This window comes from Melanostigma gelatinosum, assembly GCF_949748355.1.
Source record: "Melanostigma gelatinosum genome assembly, chromosome: 18".
Taxonomy (NCBI): Eukaryota; Metazoa; Chordata; class Actinopteri; order Perciformes; family Zoarcidae; genus Melanostigma; species Melanostigma gelatinosum.
The window spans coordinates 19,398,487-19,423,578 of NC_136651.1; the positions used below are offsets into that span (position 1 = coordinate 19,398,487).

General features: G+C 43.4%; 1 protein-coding gene across 1 annotated transcript in view; it reads right to left on the minus strand.

Annotated features, from left to right (window-relative positions):
- The window catches only part of wdr7 (WD repeat domain 7), a gene marked incomplete at its 5' end in the record, with an annotated part of 110,678 nt that extends 88,192 nt beyond the window's left edge, over positions 1-22,486 (minus strand). Inside the window, 15 exons of the mRNA XM_079289944.1 lie at positions 2,780-2,994; positions 6,732-6,927; positions 8,323-8,543; positions 9,016-9,148; positions 9,475-9,590; positions 10,994-11,141; positions 17,202-17,327; positions 19,052-19,154; positions 19,241-19,386; positions 19,964-20,083; positions 20,296-20,372; positions 20,694-20,868; positions 21,052-21,130; positions 22,101-22,207; positions 22,328-22,486. Of these exons, the coding sequence (XP_079146070.1) occupies positions 2,780-2,994; positions 6,732-6,927; positions 8,323-8,543; positions 9,016-9,148; positions 9,475-9,590; positions 10,994-11,141; positions 17,202-17,327; positions 19,052-19,154; positions 19,241-19,386; positions 19,964-20,083; positions 20,296-20,372; positions 20,694-20,868; positions 21,052-21,130; positions 22,101-22,207; positions 22,328-22,486 (2,121 nt within the window). The remainder of the gene's footprint in view (positions 1-2,779; positions 2,995-6,731; positions 6,928-8,322; positions 8,544-9,015; positions 9,149-9,474; positions 9,591-10,993; positions 11,142-17,201; positions 17,328-19,051; positions 19,155-19,240; positions 19,387-19,963; positions 20,084-20,295; positions 20,373-20,693; positions 20,869-21,051; positions 21,131-22,100; positions 22,208-22,327) is intronic.
- Positions 22,487-25,092: the final 2,606 nt, after the last annotated feature.

Sequence of the window (25,092 nt, forward strand, 5' to 3'; positions counted from 1 at the left end):
ATCATCCGAGACTGACAAGTGAACCTGTGATCCTCTGAGGGGTCGACGCAGACGGCCTGTCGTTTGAACGTGATTTGTAAGAACTGTGACATATTGAAGACATGGCGCACTGACGCCATGAAGGGAAACTTTTGTCTGCAGCTTTCAAATGCAGCGCACTTTATGGATAAAATGTGACATAAAAAAAGCTATTAAACCTAACAATAGACCAAATGTATCAGCTGGTATTCAAAATGAAGTCCTAACACTGGAACAGTAATGTTGTTCCTGTGCTGCTGTACAAACCTGTGTGAATATGGAAATAATTGATTTGAGCCAATCACTCTACATTAAGGGGATGTATTGTCTTTAAGAATAATGGTAGACGACATAGACAAAAAATATATTTTTTTGTAAAATACTGATCAATGTTGATAATTACTATGATATAATAATAACAATAAAAACTGTAAACTGAGCATCATTTAGAGCATCAAAAAGCTATTGCACCGACGAAGAAAGGTCTCACCCATCAAAGTCAATACAAACCGTGTAAATTCAAAAATTATAGCTCCTCAATAAAATGTTTGTCTTTGTACAGCTTCCCACCACCGGTGGCAGCACTGAGCAGCAATCATCAGTGAGCGACTCATCTCTGATTTGTATTTTGTGTGATGGAATATACTGCAGTTATTGCAGTGGCGGGCCATGCATTTTATACCTGGGCCTTCACTGTTGTCATGCAGCTGAAATACCACCTTATAACCACATGATGGCGCCACAGTTATTAGTTTCTAAGGCTATAACTATGTACGTATTAAATGTACGTACCTATGTACTTACAATACGTTTGAATAGTACTAGAGCATTTGGAAAATGCAGAAGCTTATATTCAGGAAAATATCATGTTTTCTGTGCTCATGGAGGACAGTGGTTCTCAGTTGGTCGGGCTGTGGGACCCACAATCACTCCTTAATGACAAGCAGAGGTTGACTTAGGATTTTACTTTCACACCTTGAACATTGTACGTACTGCTCTGCAATGTCTTTCCTCGTATCAGCCCCGTGTCATGGTGTGTGGTAATCTCACTCAGTCCGAATGCCCATATTTGATTGGCTGAGCTGCATCACATGATGTGATTCACTACCCGACTAAGCCTCTGCTGTTAAGTTTCGTGTCACGATAGTCACGTGCTCGCCCACTGACCAATCACAGCACACTCTGCACCTCGCGGCAAGAGCTGTACATGGGCACTGAGCTGCACGTAATGCTGACGTCATTATAGTCCGGCTAGCAGGCGCTGACACGTCGAAGAATACACTCAACATGTCAAACTAAAGACCTGATTGGTTGAAGAATATGACAATCAACAATATCGTCCCCATTTACTTTAAGCTGCACATGGATTCACTTGTGAGTCTGCAGGCCTCGGGTCCCTCTGTTCTTACCCAGAGACACAGAGGTGAGATCTGATTGGATAAAAGCTCTACTTAAAACAAGCTGCACTGGAAGCAGAGCAACTGAGGAAGACGGTAGTTGTGCAATGAGACAATAAGATAATGGGAAAAATAATTTGATAAAATATAATACATGTAGTGCATTTAAGAAAAATTATTGAATTATAAAATAGATAGCTTTGTGATTCTGGTTAGGCCCGCAGAGAAGGCCTTGTAGGCCCTGACGGCCCGCCACTGCGTTATTGTGCATAGTTTTCCAATTTTCAAAAGAGATTTGAACAGTTCTTGGAAGGACAAGGTCGTCACAAAGATTACAGCGTAATAATAACGACAATAATAATGAACATTATCTTTGGGTTTAAAGACAGAGTCTTTAACGCAGAGTCTGAACGCAGAGTAACGGACTATTAAGTCCGTTCTGCTACAGGCGGATTCCTCCTTTAAACCACTGAAGCAGCTCTCTGGAAAGTCCAGCTCAGAGAAAAGAAACACTGCACTTACTTTTGACATTTAAGACAGTTCATCCTTCCCTGGGAGACACCAGGGGTTTGTCTCACACACACACACACAGTGGCCGTAGTGTTGACCTTTGGTTCGTCTCCAGCAGAGTTTTAATTGGTCTGTGACTTCAGCCATCTATCTGACCGAGCTGACCAGCCACTCTGTGTGTGTGTGTGTGTGTGTGTGTGTTTAAAAAGGTATTGTCTGGTTTCTGATGAATGAAATAGAAAGAGACATGAGCAGAAAGAGCCTCAGAAATCAGTTCTGACTAACTCAACATTAGAAGTCAGCCGAGTGAATTCTTCAGCCTGCAGCCTCATTCTTTTTGTTTTCTTTCACGTGAAAGTTATCCTTAAACTATTCTTATGTTATCCATATTTCAATGAATATGTATTTGCGTATGCTTTTAGATATATTTTTCAATCAAATCAAAAATGCATTTGTTCTTGGGTCTTTCATAAAGCGGTGAAGCTGCGATCAGATCAAGTGGTCACTCACATGGTGTGAGGCGTTCTAAGGCCAGGTGTGAACCGACATACCTGGAGCTTGAACGTCCATCACAGTTTTGTGGAACCATAATGTCATCTTCAGATTGATTGTTTTGTCCATAGACACTATTTATAATCATGACAAAAAAAGGGCAACAAATCCTGGTTTTTGAGAAGCGACCTAGAGAATGTTTCGTATGTCTGATTAGCAAATGACAGCAATTGATTTTCTGTTGACAATATAAAGAATTGTCTAATGCTGCAGCACTGGCGCACATGTCAGAGAGCTGAAGTCATTGACCACACAGAGCCTCCCCTCTGCTGCAGTGGGACCGTTTCGTCGCGTGTCTGTACCTTTTCAGCGTTGTCTGCAGCCAGCAGGTTGGTGGCGAGCGTCTGCAGCTTGTGCTGGGCCATGTTCTTCAGCGCTGCCAGGCTGCGGCGAGTCATCGCCTGCTTCAGGTTGACGGCCGAGTGGCTCAGGGCGTCCACGGTGGCCGGGGCCAGCTCGTCACAGGCATTCAGGATGTCCACCGCAGTTATGCCCATCACGCAGCGGTCCAGGGCTCCTGCAAACACAGACGAAGTCAACAAACATGTCCCCCAAAACCCTCGAAACAGGCGAACCTTGGGGCAAATAACCGGCAACGAATCAACTATTTGGTTGAGTTGTATTGTAACATCTCCTGGTTCCCCCGAGATACTCCTGGTCCCAAGAGGATGTTTTTGGTGACCTCCTGAACTTTTTCCTCTTGTGCCTCATTCAGGAAATATTTACAACTTCCGAAATATCTGGCAGCTTTGAGAGGAAGTTTATTGATCACATCGCGGCTCCTCAGAGGATAAACCATTTAGATTTTAGACACTCCCTGGCCTTTCATCAACCACATGTATTCACTGCAGCGCTGGAATAGTGTTTGGCTTCACCACTCTCAGCATAAATTCAAAACCAAAAAGAATACACTTAATGACTGGTCTCGCATGACCAGACCTATCTCCACAGCGCTGTGTCAGCGTTACAGAAATGTACAGCTACACACATTATCATACTGGTATAGGAGGAAGAACACGCTCAGACTTGTTCGTATTGCTTTAACACGCAGGCACGAGATATGTTGGGCACACTATGTTTTAATCCCATCTCTCCCTCTTCTGCTTCCTCCGTCCTCTGTTTCGCTGTAACCATGGCAACACAATCCGCAGTAAACGTGTGTGCACGGCACAGCACGGAGGTAACATTAGCTTCGAGTGATGACAAGCCACATGTGCGTGCATGCGTGCGCACATGCGACCTGAATGAGCTGTGGAACTAGGAGATTGCAGGGTAGCTAAGTGTGAAATTGAGGAAGGTGTGTGTGTGTGTGTACTCAGGCGTTGGACATGTAATAGGGCCATGGCTCACAGGCCCTTCATCACACACACACACACACACACACACACACACAGGTGTAATGGTACCACTTCTTCTCTCACTCAATACCAGAGCGATACTGATGTCAGCTAATGATGTCTCTCTAAGCCTCTCTCTCTCTCTCTGTACAGCTAGAGAATTGCTGCAGTCAGAAGCGGAGAGGACTATCTGTGACCTGAATCATATTCAAGAGACAGTAGATGATACCGGGGATCCAGACACACGGAGTGGGAGATTGGAAAATTTATATAAAGAGGAGAGTGCAAGGCCAAGGAGAGAGAGTGATAGATAAGGAGAGCAAGTGTGTGATAGGAATGAGGAGAAAGAGAGATGACGGCCGCAGACAGAAAGAAATCTCGTCCTACTTAGGTGCACTACACGGCCAACAGCATGGACACACTCCTACATGTGAGTGAACAAATGCGATGGCTGAATATGACGTTCCAAAATCATGGGAGTTAATCTGATATTGGGCTCCACCGATTTGCTCCAATTCAGCCCGACTCACAGGAGAAGTACCTCATCCAATCCAAACTCATCCCTATATGATGCAGTTCCAAATCTAGCGTCTCAATACTGGCATGATTGCAAAATGGTTCTTCCTCCAAAGAGCGGGACTGTGATCATTAAAGTGTGTCGTAGAGCTGGACATTAAGCAGAAAAGTATCAAATTACCAAAATTATGAAATCCATATATTTCTTTAAGGCACCGTGGCTGGATCCTGTGCTTAGCGCTCTCAAGACCTTTTGTTTAAGTACGGAGCTCGATACACGCCGCGGTTAGCCTAGCTTAGCATGAAAGGCTGGGTGCACGGGGAAGCAGCTAGCTCGGCCACAGTGAAAAAAGTGACCAGACAAAACCCCGATTAACACGTCACATCGAGTTGGTCTAATTCGTACAAAAGGATACATAATCTTACAAAGAACATCTGAAGCACATGAAATTGCATTAGAAGAAGAAACATTCCTTTATTAGTCCCACAGTGGGGAAATTATTCTCTGCATTTGACCCATCCCTGTATATAGGGAGCAGTGGGCTGCCCATGCAGGTGCCCGGTTAGGGGTTCAGTGTCTTGCTCAGGGACACTACAACACAGGACACGGTGCAGCCGAGGATCGAACCGGTGACCTTGCGGTTGGCGGACAACCCTCTCCGCCGGTTGCCATTAAGTGGAATTTCAGCCAGGAAACATGCAGCGCACTAAGCTAGCCAGATATCTGCTAGGTAGCAGCAGTTAGCGGTTCATTGCTGGCATCTCGGCCTGAATGCAAGAGTGGAGACCAAACATGAATACCTGAAGAGATGCAGATGTCGTGGAGGAGAGGATTGTGGATTATGCTCTCCCTTTTTAAAGTTCATTGTTGAAAGCAGTGCAGCCCAGTCAAGTTGTGGTTTTGGTGATTTGCAGCTGAAAAGACACCGAGCCATCTAATGCAACTGAACTACATTTTATTAAAAAGTTGAAGGTTTTTAACCTGTATTTGAAGCTGTTTGGAAGACTACATTTTCAACATGTAGGTGGTTGTACATGGTCTTTAGATTCTCAACATACATCACAATCTACAGTGCAGGTGTTGCAAGGGAGAGGCTGCACATGCAATGGCCAGGGCTGGACTGGGATATAAACTAAATGAATAAATCTATAGAAATCAGGCCTTTGGCATTTTGGCCCAGTCCAGCCCACCACAATCGATCACACCACCACCGGTCTCTTCTGTATCCCAACCGTGCCACTCTCTGAATGTTTGTTCATTTTAGCCCACACAGTCTGCAAATATCGATCACTAGTTAAAACCAGCGCTTTCTTGACTGATCAGAACTTTTGTAATTATTATTATTTTTTTCATCTTCCCTGTTTATTAAGACACGCCACAATGATCGTTAATGTAAATAAATCTGTTTCTGTAAATGCTGCGCGATATAAAAAAGGATTTTTCTTTTTAAAGTCGCTGCCACCGGTGCTTTCTGAATAAGCCAGTCTAATGAAGATGTCTGTGCAATGTGTTTGTGATAAATTATTTTGCTAATATTTGTCACCGACGACTCTCCGCTCTAGTCTGAGGGACACACATTCATAGAGCATGTGGGAGCAGGACTGATGGCATGCGTCATTGTCATCATCACCAGCCTTGAAAAAAAAAAAACACAAAATGGGCCAATCTACCTGTTTTATGGAAAGTTCAGACAAAAAAAAATGACCATTGTGTCGGCCCAAAAAGGCAAGTCGGCCCACCGAGGAAATGCCCGGTATGCCAGATGGACGGTCCAGCTCTGGTAATGGCGGCTTGTTTACATCCGCCTACAACCTGGGCTGGGTCTCTAAACGGTCACGGTGGCCTGGCAGCCTCTCAAGACTGCAAGGCTTCAGAAATAGAACTAAAACTCAGTTTGAGGAGACAGATGTAGTAGACTTGGCAGCGCTTTTGGAGCACGAGGGAATGAGAGATGTTGGGTGTGAACCTGTTGGGGTTCAAAGGTGATGAAAATGTAGATTTGTTGACATATTTGATGAAAGACAGTTTTATGCTCTTTGAGTAGGTTAAAGGGGTCCAAGGGCGGCTTGATGCTCATCAAACTTTAATACTTTCATCCATGTTTTCCCAGATACGCCCCAGAGAGCCATTTCCACCTTTGGTCGGGCTGAAAGCAGCGATCATTTAAGAGCTAGACTTTAGTCGACCAAACCATTTACACGCTGTGCCTACTGTGAGAATTTGTGGGAATTGGTTGTTGTGGACCTATTCATTGCTTGCCTTGCTGTTTAATAATTGGACAATGTTGGAGATAGCATCTGCACTCCTCGATCACAAGTCTGAGCTCATGCTAACGGTTCGGCATTTACCCAAACTAAGAAGAGGAGCCGCAGAAGAAAAAGGGCTTCACCCAGCTCTCACCTGTGTCCATCTGCCAGACGTAGACGGAGCCGTCGGAGCAGCCCACCACCAGGTAGTCGTCCGCCGGGCGCCACTTGATGACCTGGATGGGGAAGAGGTGTCGCGACGCCAGCATGATGCACTTCCTCTCCCTGAGGCTGAGCAGGCCGACGGAGTGGTCGCTGGCCACCGAGCAGACGCAGTGCTGTACCCGGATCTGCAGAGGAAACACAGGCAGCTGACGAGGGTCGTCCAAAATTGCATTCCAATAAAAGAGATCCTCTTGCGATGGGGTCACTGCAGCGTGATGCCAAATCAGACAGGGGCCGTAAAGTGGGGGGCCCAATGGCCCCTTCCCCAGATCCTACCGCCCATATTTCCAGCCTAAATGCTTTGACCACACCAGAGGCAATGTACGGGTCTGGAAAGGGAAGCCAACGGTAAAGTGCCTTAAAGCTGCATTCTCTCTAGTGTCCACCAGGGGGCGACTCCTCTGGTTGTATAGAAGTCTATGAGAAAATGACTCTACTTCTCTCTTGATTTATTACCTCAGTAAACATTGTAAACATGAGTTTATGATCTCAATCTCTAGTTTCAAGTCTTCTTCAATACAGCATGATGTTCATTTAGTACATTATGGTCCATTTAGAGTCACACAGACCATAAAGCAGGGGATGCTTGAGGGCGGGCTTACTGTGATTGACAGGTCGCTACCAGAGCCGTATATGGCGTCTCTACGTCACTCCTCCGAAGTCCAAATATGGTCACTTCAGTTCACTGGTTACAAAAAAACAAGATGGCAACGGCCAAAAAACGTCGCACTCGAGGCGACGTTTCCCCACATACAGTCGATGGACCACACACCCATCTTCGAACACCACCTTCATTAGGATCTCAGCTACACACCTGTTAAGTTTCATAACTGCAGCTTACACGGTGGTGACGCTGTCACGATGACAAAATCTGTCCGAAGACATAAAAACACCTGGCCAAAGTACTCCAAACCCCCCCCCCCCCCCCTCCACACACACACACACACACTCTCTCTTGCTTCCAAAGTCTTGTTGTGGTTGTTTTGTACCAGGGCCGTTTGTCTCTACACTACATCTGATATTTTGGCTGTGAGAGACATGAAGACTCCCTGATGCTCATTAGTCCGGCTGTTTGCTGCGTCGGGATACTGATGTAACGTCTGCACTGGACTTCTCAGAAAAAGCTGTTATGGTTTCGAAAGACACAAAACAGGAGACATGTTAATTAAAGCACGTCTGTGATGTCTCATTCTACTCCGGCCCCATTAACACAACAGCATCTGACATCTCATCGCCGTGGTAACAGACACTATTTTGACATTTTGATCTTAATGTCAGGAAATGTTTTCATTTGGTTTGATGTGCACGAGTCCGTCATTTGACCACAGCAACACACCGCCATTAAAGTTCTCCACAACAATGACACCCCCCCCCCCCGTAACATTTAAACTAATGTCAGCAACGCAACACGCTTCTCCCTTTCAGTTCATCACACACAGACGCAGCTAACAGCAAACAGAGAAAAGGGAAAGACAACAGAGGAAACCCAACGCATGAGGCCAACTGTCTGGAGGGCTTACGCTGCAGTTCTCGGGCGGGACAATGAGCTGCGTGATCTCTCCCCCGTGGACGCAGAAAATGTGCTTCATCTCTCCGGTGAAGATGTCCCAGACGATGACGGAGAAGTCCACCCCTCCGGACACCAGCGAGCGCTGGTCGTAGCGCGGGGAGATCTGGTACGGGTACAGGACGCACGTCACCTTGTTCCGGTGACCCCGCAGGGTCCGATGGGGCGGCCAGCCTAAAGGACAGACGGACACAGAATGCACGAAGACATAAGACGCGGAGGATGGATGAAGGGACGAATACACACTGCTGCACACTTTTCATTTGTTGATCTTATTGTCCGATGACGAGCATTAAGAATAATTATATTGAAATTGCCAATATTCTTGCTGATGGTCATAAAGAGGCATCAGTAGTGAATTGAGACTGTTTCAGTTAAAAGTTCCTCACAGTAACTTTAATCAGAGAGTGAAAAGGAGTTATTGTCATAATTATTTTTATTATCTTATTTTTGTTTTCCTCCTGACCGCGCTAATTTCAACCATTGAAGTTTAGGAGGCAGCCGTGCTTTGGTTCATTGATTCATTGTTGATGTAATGTGTCAATTAGAGCATTTTGTCTCTACCCTGGACAGTTTCCTCCTCCTCCTCCTCCTCCTCCTCCTCCTCCTCCTCCTCCCTCCCTCCCGCCCTCCCTCCCTCCCTCACCTCTCCGCAGCATGTGCTCCCCCTGCAGCAGCTGGACGATGGCGGTCTGAGTGGCAGGAACCAGGATGATGCTGCCGTCTTCTCTCCCGCACACCAGGCGACCCTGAGAGGGGATGTACACGCTGGCCGTCACCTGAGGGATCAGAACAACACACACGGTCAGAAACACCAATGAACCAAACTAACACCAGTTATCTCAACTTCAGCCCGCCGCAATAAGAAGCCAAATACACTGCAACGTGAACCGATCTCTGGATTTATTTATCTTTCTTAACAACATCTATTCCACCTGTATGACCTTCCAACACTAAACTTAACAAAATGTACTTTTCACAGGACGGTGGAGCCTATTTTAAAAAACTTTTATGAATACATAACATTTTGAAAGTGCAATATTCAAACGGTTACATTTTGGTCGAGAACTAAAAACAACAAGTGTTACATTGAGTGGGTTCAAACCTTGATGGGTCCTTCTTTCCCAGGCAGAGCGCTGAGCTGGTCGATGATCCCTGCAGACACGGGGGTCAACTTGTCGAACGCCTCCTGCAGACTGACGGTGGACGACACCTGCAGCTCTGCACCGAGACGGAGACACAGTTCAGTCTTCAATAGAGACTAGTATGAAACAAAACACTTTGTTGAAGCTGACAAATAAGAAGAGGAAGAATTACTGTTATTATATTATTATTACTAAGTATGAGGAAGAATTACTTCATTCATCCCTAACGAGAAATTGTGTTATTTCACGTTATTTCACAGTACACACACACACGTTAGAGTTATGGGGCCGACCATGGTCAGGCGCCCCCTGAGCAGGTCGGGGGATCGGAGCCTTGCTCGAGTGGCACTTCTCCAGCTACCGGTCCACATTCCACTCTACTAGGTACATACGGGGATTTGAACCGGCCACCAAGTGTCCCACGATCTGAGCTGCTACCGACCCGAAAACAGACTTCCACGCAAAACATGCCATATTCACAGGCACGCGACTGTTATTGAGGCTGTCGTCTACTAACTAGATGGACCATGATGTGAGGTACACATCTGGGTGGCTTATCACATCGACAATTTCCTGGGGTGAAAAAAGGTTCGTAAATCAAATAAAAGATGTAAATGTATATCTTTTTATGTTGCTGTTTAAGATAATCAATTCAGTTGTTTTATTTTAACTAATCCTTCAAATTAAAAACCGAAGGACAAACATTCTTTGTCTGTGAAATTAACATTTCAATAATAAGATGTATGAATAATGTTGGTCTTTAATTTTTTCAACATTCAATTCATAGTCTTCAAACCAGGAGCCCTGTAAGAAACAAAAAATATCAACACTATGATGTTGACAAATCAACAGCGCCATGACACATTTAGGCCACTAGGTGTCCCTCTGTGTGCTTCACTTCTATTTTTATGTTGAAATGCACTATATGGAACAGATCAGTACCATCCACCCATTATCCAAACCGTTTATCCTGTTCAGGGTCGCGGGGCGCTGGAGCCGATCCCAGCTGAGATTGGGCGAAGGCAGGGTTCACCCTGGACAGGTCGCCAGTTCATCGCAGGGCACATATAGAGACAAACATTCACACTCACATTCACACTCACACCGTCGGGAAATTTCAAATCTCCAAATAACCTAAAGTGTATGTCTTTAGGCTGTGGGAGGAAGCCGGAGAACCCGGAGGGAACCAACGCTGCCACGGGGAGAACATGCAAACTCCACACAGAAGGACCACCCGGGATCGGGGATCGAACACCCGGGTGTGCGGGTATCAGTACCAGTGGTTTTCATGTGAATGATTATGGAGAGGGATATTAGTGGTCAGTCATTTTGGTTGTTTTACTCCTTTTCTTATCCAAATAACAGTTGTCTAAAACTAGCTTTTCTGTGGCATCACTACGGTCTGTGTTTTTTGTAGTTCATCGAGACGGCCTCCTCTCTGGGGAAACTGCCGCATCGTGTCGGTCTCGCCGTCCTTACCTGCGGCGGTGGACAGCAGCTGCAGAGGCGAGCTGTCCGGGATGCTCCACAGGGACAGCCTGCCCGCGGAGTCTCCCTGGATCAGCAGCTTGTGGAAGGGCTCCCTTCGGCCGAAGAAGAACCGAGTCACAGGAGGACAGATCAGGAGCTGGAGGACGGCGGGGATGGGGGGGGGGGGGGGAAGACACGTCAACAGCTTGAAAACCTGGCGTCCCAGATCTCCCAAAGAACACCTGGAAACGTAGTGTTCATCGGAGCACATTCTTCTTCACAAGTACAGTCTTTTTTTCCCTTAAAGACTATTTGGTTGGGTTTACATGCCTTATCAGTTTTTAGTCTGACGACGTGCAGCTGAAATGATTTTGCTCTCAGGGTTGACAACGCACAGCAAACTGCAGGAGATCAGAACCACCCAGCTGTGATTCAGCAGGACACCTGACTCCTCTCCAGGCTGGTGTGGTGAATACTGGCTGACGCTAGCATGCTGCTGGGGTTCTACTTTCATTCAGGTTAGGGGCTGATGGGTCAGAGCTACGTGTAAGTGGAGCAGCAAACCAAATGCAGCCGCTGCGGAAGTCCAATGATCGCACCCAAACTGATGCTTCACCCATCAGAGCGTGTGCGAACCAGGTCACAGAACGGTGGGGTTAAAGCTACAGGTACAAACAGGATGAAGGTCATGTGACTGAAGCTAACCAAACTAACCAGCTTTCTCCCCAGAGCGCTCGTATAAACTAGACCAACAGACCAACATTGCTGTCCCTATTATGAGATTTAGACAAAAAGAGCTACCCAAACTACTTTAATTTAGTTGCCATCGCGCTGTTGGGGATTTAAACAGGAAGTATAATGTTGCCATGTGAGTCGTTGAGTTAGCAGTGTGCTACAAGTGCAGCGTGTTTTAAGACCAACAGATTTAAAGACTCCTGCAGCTCCCGTTGGCATGGTAACCAGGGATATACAGACAACAATCAGCTGGATTACTGAAGAAAGCATGTTAGATATGGTTATGAGGAGCATCTTTCTGATCTCTGCAGAGGTTTTATCCCCAAACATCAGATGAAAATTTCTGAAAATATGTTGCACTGAATCCATTAGCAAGTGGATATCTCACCTAAATCTGCCAATCTAGAGCCTAAAGATGACCAGCTTTCTTACCCATGCACAGCCTCAACCAGTACCATGACCTCCTATCATATACGTCCCTCATCAGGAGTGATCAGGTGTTGTTGACAGTCGTTACCACTGTTCGTTATCAGGCGAGTGTCTCTGCGCTCGGCTCAGCAGCACTGTGAGGTTGTGTGGCCTGTCCACTGAAATCATGGACCATATCATTACATTCCCGTCATTTAGCAGACGCTTTCATACAAAGCTACGGAAGCAATTTGGGGTTCAGTGTCTTGCTCGAGGGGCTGAGTGAAACCAGGCCAGTGTTGTTGAGAATCTCCAACACTATGAGAGGAAGACTTCAGGATTTTGGAAATTCTCGATGAAACTAAACTGCACTGACTAACTGCTGGCATTTTAACACAGAATTTCCACATGATCTTGTTCACATTCTTAAACTGCACCGGGATCAGTCCATAGGTTACAGGGGAACAATGGTGGCGATGGGAGGAGGGCAACATAGATGTTTAGCTGCAACAGGGACAATCCAGCCCAAAACACAACTAATTACGTTATTCCCAAACTGTACGTGTTGCAGAGTGGTTATTAAAGTTCTCAACAGTGGTTATTAAAAAAAAAGAGAGAATTGAGATGTGTCTTTGCTTTAATAAAGAACATAAGTAAACGGTCATTTAAAGAGAGTGTGAAGACGGAGAGTACATGTAGGGTATAGCTTTACCTCAAGGGACGGTAGGTCCTTACTATGGGGATTGTGTTTACATGACTGTTACATATACTGTGGCCCATTTTCACTGCAGGAAGTAAGCAAAACCTAACATTGAGCCATTGTTACGTCTCCTGTTCATTTTTCTACTGTTCTCCGTCCACTTTGAGGACGAGTTCCTGGAAGTAAATCTGTGATTAAGAGATTCTTATGCTGAATTCCCACTGCATGGTACGGCTGGGCTTTGGTACCAGATACTTTTCTCTTGCGTGTCGTTTTCCACTGCAGATAGTAGTATCTCCAATGGAGGTGGAGTTCTTAGGTGAATAAGTCTCTGTTGCTCATGGTTGGCGATTTAACAATTGCGAGTTTTTGCAGGATGCCACCGAGACGTGGGCCAGCGACTATTCTCTCAGACCAATCAGTGGTCTCCACTGTTTTAACTCCACCTTTTAGTTTCGGCTCAGCTCGCTTGGAAACTCAACTGAGGTACCAAGAGAAGAACCGGGCACGATCCGAGGTTTCAGCCAATGAAAAAATACAAAAAAAGATCCGTCTCAAGCAAGTAGAAATGCAGCACAACGGGGTGTGTACTTTACAACCAAAGACTTACCTACATATCCTCCTTCACAGAGCTGAGACGCGATGAACCATACACATGGGGATCGTGGTGCTCATTTTCTGACTCTCCTTGAAGGCGTGTATGGTTTTGCACACACAGAAAACGGAAGTAGTAGAGTTCGAGAGACGTTCAAACCTCACCTACTTTTATACCTCTGCACATCTGGCAAATCACTTCATGCAGTGCCAGGTGCCAGAAAAGAAAAGCGATGGAGAACACCTGCTGGAGACCGCGGTGAACCTGGACTGTGCGTTGGGCCATCGACCTGGACTCTCAGTTGTTCACATCAACCAATAATAACGTCAGCGCCACATCCTAAATTGTTGTCTATCCTACAACTGCTGAGTTCACTCACCTAACAATAAATCCTGCCCTCACCTTTTATATCAAATCTACCAAATGATTGAAGTTTGGAAAGGGAAACTAGAACCATCGCCTCCGGGTTTTATGCCTCCGCCAACCCGCCAAGTTGCAGTTTACAGCCATGTCTGTCCAAAACTCAACACATGAATTTGTAAGTGGTGGCCAACAATGTGTTTTGTGAGGGTCTTAGTGACCCTTGACCACCAAATTCTAATCCGTTCATCTTTGAGTCCAAGAGGACGTTCGTGGCAACTTTAAAGAAATTCCCTGCAGGCGTTCCTGAGATAGTGGCGTTGTGAACGCCACTGACAACTCGCGGGGACATAAGGCGGGACAACCTGCTCACGGGGTTCTCAAAGTCCAGGATGGGAGTAGCCCCTGGTTACAGGTCGTTACTTCCTGCAGTGGACACATTGCACTCGGCAGTTCTGCTTCAGGGTGGATAACAAGCAGCGGACCTCAGCAGGGGCAGTTAGTTAGCGGTAGCATGCTGGGGTAGGGTCTGATAACGTGTTATCCTGACAGCTGCATGGCTCCACAGCTGTCCTGGTTCTGACGCGTTGAGGACGAACACCCTGATTTGAGCCTAATGACAGAACTCAGAAGGTGGATTACTAAAGGAATCTGTTCCGATAGGGCCATTATGAATAAGGTCACTTCTGCCAGGCGGAGGGTTGTGATGACGATGGACATGAAGGAAGCTCGTGGAGGATGGGCTGCCGTCACCACAGCAACTACAACATTTAAAAGAGGTAAAGCGGCAGGGAATGGCTGAGTACCGCCATCCATTAGTTCTGAACACTGAAGACAATCACAGAGTATGCAAAGTGCCACCAAATGGTTTTTAAAAAGCACAGTGACTCTCTCTCTCTCTCTCACACACACACACACACACAAGATGTGATCAGATAAATCCAACAGCGGTGAGCAAACGGCACTCAAGAGTGAAAGACAGAGAATATCAACTCATTGTTTGTTTTAACCGGCGCTGTGCTGCACATGGTGGGCTTTCTAACCTTTCATCAGCGACTTCAGCTGGGTGTTACACTGAAAGGATGAATTACAACATGGTTACTAAGGAGCATTTCAGGTGTCATTCACTACTTACTACCTACAGTTGCTCCTGCCGTTACTTTTATGTGTCATCGTTAAGACGCTGTCAATGGAGGTCAACACTTTCAAATTAAAAGCCTACCAGTACAGATACAGAGTGTGTCTTTGGAGGGTTTTTAATGCCAAACATCTGCACAAGAAGTGTTTCAGAGTAAGAAAGAAAGTTTCCTTAGACTGTGTAGACGGTACCTTAGAGGAGATTAAACAAAAACCTCGTAGCAGCAGTTGAAAACAGGATTTTTGTTGAAGAAGCAGGCCTCTCTAATAAACTTTACCGTTTGAGAGGTTTCTGGGAGTTAGTATGAATTATTCTAAACCGTTGTTCATCCAGAAGAACATTTTCGTAACTGGAAGTGTCACATCTCAAAGAAACAGTGTTCAGACACCCACCTAATACTTACAGACAGAAGAAACAAACACAACAAAGCTTTTGCTGGCAGGTCTGAGGAGCACACACAGAAACACCATCATTCCCTCGTGTCCTCTCTGTACCTGATACTGGAGTGTTCTATGTCTGGTGTGCATCATCAGGGTTTCTCCTTTGCGTTTGAAGCTCACAGACAAACATGACGCGACATGTCATCTAAAATCTCTTCCTTTAGGTACCGGGCTTGTCGTGAACTCGGGGACTCGGCGGGTCCTCGGTTTTGTTAAAAAGCAGCTTGGGAACTTTGCATGCATCTTCATCAGTATGAAGACAGATGAGGAGGGTGATGGTGCTTTTGGAGGAGGAGTTTGCTTGTTTTAGTGGGAAGAGAGAATGAAATCAGGTGAACCAGAATGAGTCCAGTCTCTTAGTCAGGCAGGAAGGAAACCCGAGAGAGGAGCAAACAAAACAGAGTTCCCCTTCAGTGTCACCCACTCAGCGGCTCACACTTCTATTCCAGCACTTTGGAAACCAGACCCAAGGCCACAGTGTACATTCTCAAACATCTGGAACTACTTCTCTTCGATAAAGGATCTACTTTTACAGACTTACAAACATTAGCGTTTTTCATTTTATCATGGTGGCCATTTGTCTACATACCTCTTACTAGAAGATAAACTCCAGTAACTCTTTCAACTGACATTTTTTGTGCTTCTGAGGCTCTATTTCGAGTCGACACATTTTCAAACATAAGCCCGACAGTAATTAGTTCATCAATCTGTAATATTAATATTACAAACACAAATTCTCACTGCGGTTATGTTAGGTGAGGTAGCTTTAGGCACGGTGCAGAGCCCTTTGCGATCTCATACAGGTGAACTAAACTGCTCAATGAGTATTCAGCCGCTCATGTTCCTGAGTTGGGACTGGCTTGACCCCCCTGTTGGTCACCAGGGTGCAGGGTGAATGTGAGCCACTGAGTGGATGTCTGTGTTTTCGCTCTGTTCTCACAGTTTGCTCCTCTCATCTCAGCTCACGACTCTCTGGCTGAGCTGCAAAACACAAGAAACATTTCTTGAAATCTAAAATTATTTCAAATCTGTTTTTGCATCTCCAAAGTTCACACCCGACACCAACCGTTTTTAAAAAGGACCGGACCAATGGTTTTAGTTTTATACAGATTTGACCTTTAACTGACACCGACATTGAAGTTCTGTGAAAATCCATCACAATAATTATTTACCGAACTAAGTCGCCTTTATTTTGAAATGCAAAACGATGAAATGATGAATCAATTACTTGACTGTTACCAAATTGATTCTGATAATCCATAAAGCATCAACTCAACTGAAAAGTAAAGTGAATATATTTGAGTTTTAGACCTTGAGCTTCAGGAAGGTACTCAACTGTCTTGACATTTTAGAAAGTGAACAAATACTCAATTAATCATACAAATAAAATAGCTCATGAATGACTGTAGAGTCAAAATGTTTTCTAATTGTTGTTGTTATACTGTATAAAAACAAAAGGTGCATTCAAGTATGCTTTGATTTCTGGGCTTCATTTCATTCGTTTAGGTCACATTCAACTACTGTATCTCCAGCAGTAATCTAAAGAGTGAACAATGTGTCGTCAGTGGGCTGAAACATGATCAATCATTGGTATGGTCCTTCATGAACACAACGCTTTACTTCCATTGTGCATCCCCACATGTAATCATTTGGCTTGTTTTGTTGAAGACATGCAAAACGGCTTGATTTTGGAGATAACTACTCTTTGATTTGAAAAGACGATATTTTAACTAAAAGCTGCTAAAATGGTTCGCGTCGCGATTGTCTCCATTTTAGCTTTTGCAGCTCAGCCGAGAAGGTGAACCTTCTTCTTCCTGCCTTTGGTATTCAGTGTGGCTTACTGGTGCCTCTAGAGGCCGGTGGTGGTATAGCAGCTCTGGGGTGTAGAGCTCCAAGTCGCACCCGCTGGCAGGGAGGCACAGCACCTCCACAACCACTTCCTCCTCCTCACCTCCTTCTCCTTCCTTCTGAGAGGAGGGAGGAGGTCAAAGGAGGGCGCGAGCGAGGCAGCATCAGAACACAAAAACAACAAATGAAAAAAGGACAGACAAAAACAACAAAAAGACAGAGACAACATTTAAATACCGGTACCTACAAGACAATAAATGATAAATACACGTCACATACTGAAGGTCCAAAATGAACTCATAACTACGCAGAACACCAAGGGTCAGACTCACGCACATGGGTTAAGCCTGGCCACTCACCACCTCCCTTCACTACTGATCATTAAGCTCTTCTCAGTAAATACTAAAGTGGTAAAATGTTACGTTTTTGTAGATTTGTAGTTAAATTCTCAAATAAAAAAAACTGGTGTTAAAATAACGGCAGAGTCTCAGTCTTTCCAGAGACGCGTCACAGAGTTAGTGAGTGAAAACAAACGCTTCTACTTTTGAAGTTCCTCTGAGAGGATGGAAACTACAGAAGCACACTGTGACTCGTCTCTAAGAACGCCACTAGGTTTGACCCACGGGCCTGACGTGAGCCCTGATGATCTGAAATCAAACACCATCAATACAAACAAAACACAGTTAGACTGCCAACACCCCAGAAGTACACACAGCTACCTGTAACAGATGGAGCCATTATACAAGTCCCACATGTAAATTAGCGTCATGTGAACCGGATTATTTCAGCCACGTTTGAACAACAGGGCCCTGATCAGTACAGGAGGTTTAGTTCTGTATTGTTTGCAGTTTTGTTCTACGAACTAAATAATTACAGCTCAACTGGAATAATTACGGTCTACTCTTTTTGGATGGATGGAACGTATTGTCCAAACTGCCAGCTGCACACAAAAGGTTCGAGCAATGTGAGAGTTTCTTGTTTGCTAAACCAAGCTAGTGAGGTTATCCAACCCAGTCACCAGGAAACAATGCTTGGCACTGCAAAAATCACAGATATGTTTTTGCATTGGGCCAGAGCGACCGTTACTGAAAGGTACGTGGTTTAGTAACGAGTTTAACAAGCAAGAGAGTCCACCTAGGGAAGGTGGGAGGGATGGTGGATGGGCCAAACAAGCACATGACTTTCACCCAGCAGACCGCTGTACGTGTACTCGTTTGAAATCAAAAGCCAACGTTGACTTAACACTTGTTACATAAGGTTGATATGCCCGTTACGTATGCACGAAGGTCCTCCATAGGCTATTATCTATTTATGCTGGTTCTGTTCTTACAGGTGTTGTGCTACAGCTGTGGCGTTATTATTTTAACACAAACCATAATATCTCCCGTTAACCATGTAATTTTGTTGCCTGAACCAAACTAATCATTTCATAAAGTTAACCAGGTGGCAATTTTTCCTGGCGACTGGTTTGGAAAAACACAAAAGAGAGGCCAGATGTGGAAGCAGCTCAATATAAAGTAGATCTCATGTTAAATATTATTGCATGCAGCTCTGGAATCAGCTACCGCAAACATCTTCGTCTATTAATGGAGGGATAATTGGGTTGAAAACAGACTGGAGTCCAAGGTATGTAGCTAAAACTCCAAAACATCATTATAATATTTCAAACAACTATAACGAGACAACATCATCATCCTTTCTTTCGGTGAGCAACAAAAGTGAAAGAGTCAGACACTTTTCTGAGCTGCTCCATGCTTTCCAAGTCAAAAATCTGTTTTAAATGACAATAAATATGCAATAATTACAAAGGATTAGTTTCCACAGTGACTGAAGGAGGACTGACCTGCTTGTCCGATCGGTCTGCAATGCTGTAGACCAGCGGAGGGATCGAGCCTTCTTTTGTTTTCCCAACATCACTGCGGAAATGTTCACTAGCAGGCAGGCAGCTGAGGAATACATACGCATAATAAGTCTCCGTGTACAGCATTTGTGCTTTTCTTCTGTGGTGTTCAGACCAGAATTCAGAATGTACCTGGCGGGCAGCTTGTAGATGTAACTGCAGCCGTCTTCAGTCCAGATGATGACTTTGTCCGTGGCGATGAACTCTCCTCCGGTCCAGGCCTGGTCGTTGTCACTGGACACCGAGCAGAGCAACGAGTAGTCGCCTGCATCGAACACCTGAAGAGATCCAGACATTTTTTAGTAATGTAGTACATCTTCGGGACGGGTCGGACTCTGGGAAAAAAGGTCCAGGTGTGTGCAGTAATATTAGGGGTGTAACAATACGCATAGTCGTATTGAACCGTTCGGTACGCATGACGAACCGAACAATACGTTTGAATAAAAAAAACGTTTTGTTTTTTTTAAACCTTTATTTAACCAGGTAGTCCAATTGAGATTAAAAATCTCTTTTGCAAGATGTAAGTAACAATACTACATAACATTAAGGAGCAGTTTTAGTTTTTGATGCTTATGTGTTGCTAAGAAGACACCCCAGAAGATGGGTCACTCAGGTATAGTTCCATCATTGTTCAAAGTCAAAGAATAACTTCATGATGTTAGTTGTAATGAATAAATATATTTTAAAATCAAGTACATTTCTCTGCATTTATAGTTTTCTACTGTACCGAAACGTACCGAACCGTGGCTCCACTGTATCGTACCCAACCGTGAATTTTGTGAACCGTTAAACCCCTAAGTAATCTAGTCGAGTACTTGGTGCGTAGTATTCCTTAGTGGTACTGCAGGATCTTACCCTCCAGTACTTGGAGCAGACAACCAGCAGGCTGCTCTGAGTAAAGGTACAGAAAGAGATACTCTGACAGCCCTGACAGTAGATGGGTTTGGACTCTTCTTCAAACACAGGGTCCATGTCCTGAAGACAAACAAACAACAACATTTAAGCTTGAGCTGATACACCGATCAATATTTGGGATTGAAAGAAAATAATGACATATCAGCTATTTATTTTGATCATCATTTTCATCTATAATAATATGAAAATCTTCCAGAATACTCATCCGACTTTCCTGGCAGTACACACAGGTCTGTTTTCTGTAATGAACAAACATCTGTATGGCGGTGTACCTGCATTCTGCTGACCTCAGCTGTGATGATCCACACCTTCAGAATGCCCGTCACTGACACTGCCACCACTGTGTCCTCTACATAGAGACATGGGGACAGAGTAGCGCCATGGCAAAGTTAGCACCTCATGGTGCATCATACACGTTAGCGTAATGTGATCAATTAGCATATTCAGAGGTACTATCTGGAACAATTTATTTACATGTATTCATAACTGTGTATTGCCAATGCGGGAACGGATTGTAATGACACTTTAAATTGAGACCTTCCCCGACTTTCTGGGCGCCAACAGCGTGTTGCTAACTTAGTAAAATCCTGTCTAGAGTGGATAATGTCAGCTAATTCATCCGGACTCTCTGGCTGGTAAATTGGCTAGCTTGCCTTTATTTATCTCTCACCTTGTGTTCGGTGGGATCGGATGATGCTCATGGAGCTGATCCAGTCCGGAGAGATCTTGGACACCAGCGAGTATAGCACCTCCAGGCTGGTGGCGTCCACCACAAGGATTTCTGGGTAGTGGCCGTTGCAAAGCAGGCGTCCCTCCCGCTCAGTGCCGATGGTGAAATGATAGAACTGGAGAACCGCAGAGCACCAAGGAGAAACATAGAGGAGAGAAAGAGAAGGGAGAAAACCCAAAAGGTGAGGAGAGATGGGAACTCAAGAGAAAGAGACTCAATGACCAGAGTCTGATCAAAAGCCAGCATGTGAATACCAGTATTTATTCATGAGTTCAGGGCGCGTGAGAGTACGTCTTACCTGTATGCCGGTGTGAGCACAGGCCAGCTTGGTGAACTCAATACAGCGTCCGTCGTTCACATCCCACAAACACATCTCTCTGGAAACATGAAGTTAGACATAAATGAGTAAATGGCCTGCAGCTAAACGTAAATACTGAGGTTAATGTCGAGAACATGTGTATCATCTCCTCTGTTTGATTGAGAGTGAAGTTGTGTGTACATTCTGTGCAAGTCAGTTTGTGCATAAAGCACATTTAAAAACATGAAGTGTTGGCCAAAGTGCTCGACAAAGACTCCACATTAAAATACTCTTAATAATCCTTCTATATTTGTAGGGTTGGGGTTAGTGCCGCAACCACTAATTAACTGATTACAAGTTAGATAATCCCTCAAGTATCTTTGTCAAACTACCAAACACGAAAAGCACAAGCTGGTTACAGTATTCTGGTCTAAAAGTAGATTGCGTGTTCTGTTCAGAAATTAGGTTATTTTGCCACGCAAATTAAATTACAATTATTTTTGTAATGCCAGCGAGAAATAACCATCTATAAAGTCCCTTTCACACAAGCAGTCCATCCCTGAAATGTGCAGGAACATGTCCTGCATTGGGTCATGTGTGAATGGGAGCAGGGATCGATATTCAAGCAGTAAAAAAACTAAAAACATAGTAATCCAGCCACGGTTTTGTTGGTGGCTGGACTTGTCTCGCAAACTTGTTGAATATTAAATACATCACAAGAACATTGGCACCGGAGAAAAGCAGTTCCTCGCCCGCCATGTTCCTGAAAATATGTAGAGACGTCTTTACAAACAACACGTACGTACAATCTTGCCTTATCTTTTTAATTTGTTGAGTTTCATGGCGGTTAAAGGCATCTGCTGGACTGTCCCTTTCTCCGCCTACTCCGGCGTTGCAAGTGTGAAAAGGCGCAAAGCGGAAACCTTCCTGAATGTCGTGCATGTGTGAATAGTGAAAACCACTCGCGATGCTCAAGAGGTTATCCCAGTAATTTACCAGGAACTATGTGTGCGATGCGTGAGAGTTAAAAATAAATAAAGTGCACTCACCCGCTCTCTGATGCGCTGACAATGTACTGTTTGTCGCTGCACGCGCTGGCTTTGGACAGACAGGTAATGGAGGCTGTATGGCCAAACAACATGGCCCTGGGACAAATCTGAGCAGAAAACAAGAGGTTAAACAAAGGGGTTCAAATAAGACGATGAACAGCAGATGCAATAAGTAGGTAGGTGACAGAGACACACACAACCACTATCATCATCACCCTCATCAGTACCTCCAGCTCCGGTGTCATGTCCCAGAGGCAGATCTGTCCGTCGTGGCAGCCGGTGATGATGGTGTCGAAGTCGTCCATCACCAGCAGACTGCTGATGCAGTGGGTGGGTGCCGTGCGGCCCCAGAGCACTATGGGTAGAACCAAGTTGTTCCCCGACATGATGCTGATGTGTCTGGAGGGAGGGCGGGACAATTAAAAAGAGAGAGACACAGAGGGACAAAATGAGATAGAGAGAGACAAAATGATGAGGCACTGATCTAAGGACTGGCAGTAAAGATGCCATTGTAAAAAAATATACATATAAATATGTGTTAATAACAACCTAAAACATGAAAACATCCACTGGACCTACACATTATAAACTATATATTTACAGTTTACAATACACAGTGATTTAACATATATGTATCAACATTGTCAAATATAAATCCTGCATGCTGGTATATCCTGTATGTAGACATGTACAGTATATACTTTGTATACACACACACATTTTATATGTATTTCTTCGCATTGTATTTGTAAACAATTTACAGAAACACTTGACCCCCGCTTGAATTAGATAGACATTGTTAAAGATGCTAAACACGTAGCATGTTAGCATGCTAATATGCTAACAAATAGCATGTTAGGCCATTATCACATCAACAGACACTATAGTAACAGGCTGACAGAAACAACGCTCCCCGTTTACACAACCATTAGGACTTGACAAATAGTTACATTAAGGCGTTAACTCTGGTCACGTCAGAGCTCCAGTCCGACACGAATATATCGTCAACGAGTCACATATATCATATATATATATATATATGATATATATATATCATATATATATATATATATATATATATATATGATATATATGATATATATATATGATATATATATATATGATATATATATATATGATATATATATATATATAGATATATATGATATATATATGATATATATATATATATATGATATATATATATATATATCATATATATATATATATGATATATATATATATATATATATATCATATATATATATATATATATATATATATGATATATATATATATATATCATATATATATATATATGATATATATATATATATATATATATATCATATATATATATATATATATATATATGATATATATATATATGATATATATATATGATATATATATATATATATATATGATATATATATATATATATATATATGATATATATATATATATATATATATGATATATATATATATATATGATATATATATATATGATAGATATATATATATATATGATATATATATATATATATATATGATAGATATATATATATATATGATATATATATATATATATAATATATATATATATATATATATATATATATATATATGATATATATATATATATATATATATATATATATATATGATATATATAATATATATATATATATATATATATATATATATATATATATATATATTAAAGAAGCCTAGTAGTAGTAACAACGTCTCTGTGTCGTCAACAACTGTCAAATCAAATAAAGGAAGTACACATCAATTGTATTTTAACTAATTATTACTCAGTTTTCAAATTGAACTGGATGGATTATAAATAATACATAGAAATACATGAATAAATGTTCTTCTAATTTCAAGTACAATAAGGGGCTGGATTAAAGAATAACTGACGTCACAGAAAGCTTTTCAAAAATGTGCATCTTAAAATAAAGTAATTCATTTTAGAAAAAATGTATTTCACTGAATTGTCCTGCAGCTTTAAATTCAGTTCATTCAGGAGTGAAGTGATGTCAAAAAGCCACAATTATATTTTTCTCTTCAGCTCTATTCTCTGTTAACGTCATTGTTGGTCAGTGAATTCATGTGTTAGGATTCTGATCATGTTGGGCTCTTATGTTTATTTTCTGTGTCTTCATTTAGATGCGAGTGGGTACGTTTGTTCAAAAGAGTTGTGCTTTGTCTCGTAGTGGCGCTTCATTTACCGCTTTTTAATTGTCGTCACGGTCTCCAAACATGTGAGACACACTGGTTTTAAACTGTCCGTGTGAAGAATTAACCTATAAGAGTCTGTTCATTCCTGGTTAAAGACTCTGGTCTCTTTGACCACTTTTCTCTTTTTGGAGAACGTCATGTGAAATAACTTCTCTGACTCACGTAATATTCTCCTGCTCTTTCCTCGTCTCTCCCCCGGTGTGTGTAAATCTCTGAATACCCATATTTGATTCGGTGAGGTGCATCACGTGTTGTAATTTCCAACGCATTGGTCGGTGCGTTTCCTGCATCGCTGAACGAGTGCTGTAAAGGCTGAAAAAGCTGCGCAGCGCCGGTTAAAATAAAAACGATTTTAGGTCCTGGGTCCGGATACAACGGCGCCTGGGTCCGGTTCCGGACCGCGGTCCTCCAATTGGCGACCCCTGGTCTAGAGGGTAACGATGGAATAGGATACGTTTAATTCACAGTCTCTGACACCTGGGAGAAGGTCGACAGCAGAGAATTATGCAGATATTTTAACAAAAAGGTCTGACTGCCCCTGATTATCAGACATTAAGTGTGCAGTGACATATGTGGTGCTGCAGCTAAACTGTACCTGCAATGTCGCTACTTCCGGGTTAGCGACAAGGCTAACGGAACCAAAACACAACGTAGAAAACGGTATATACGTACCACAAAAAGTCCTACTGGGACATGTCCTTCGAATGGAAAGCTTGTTGATGAACGTTTCCCCCCGTGGC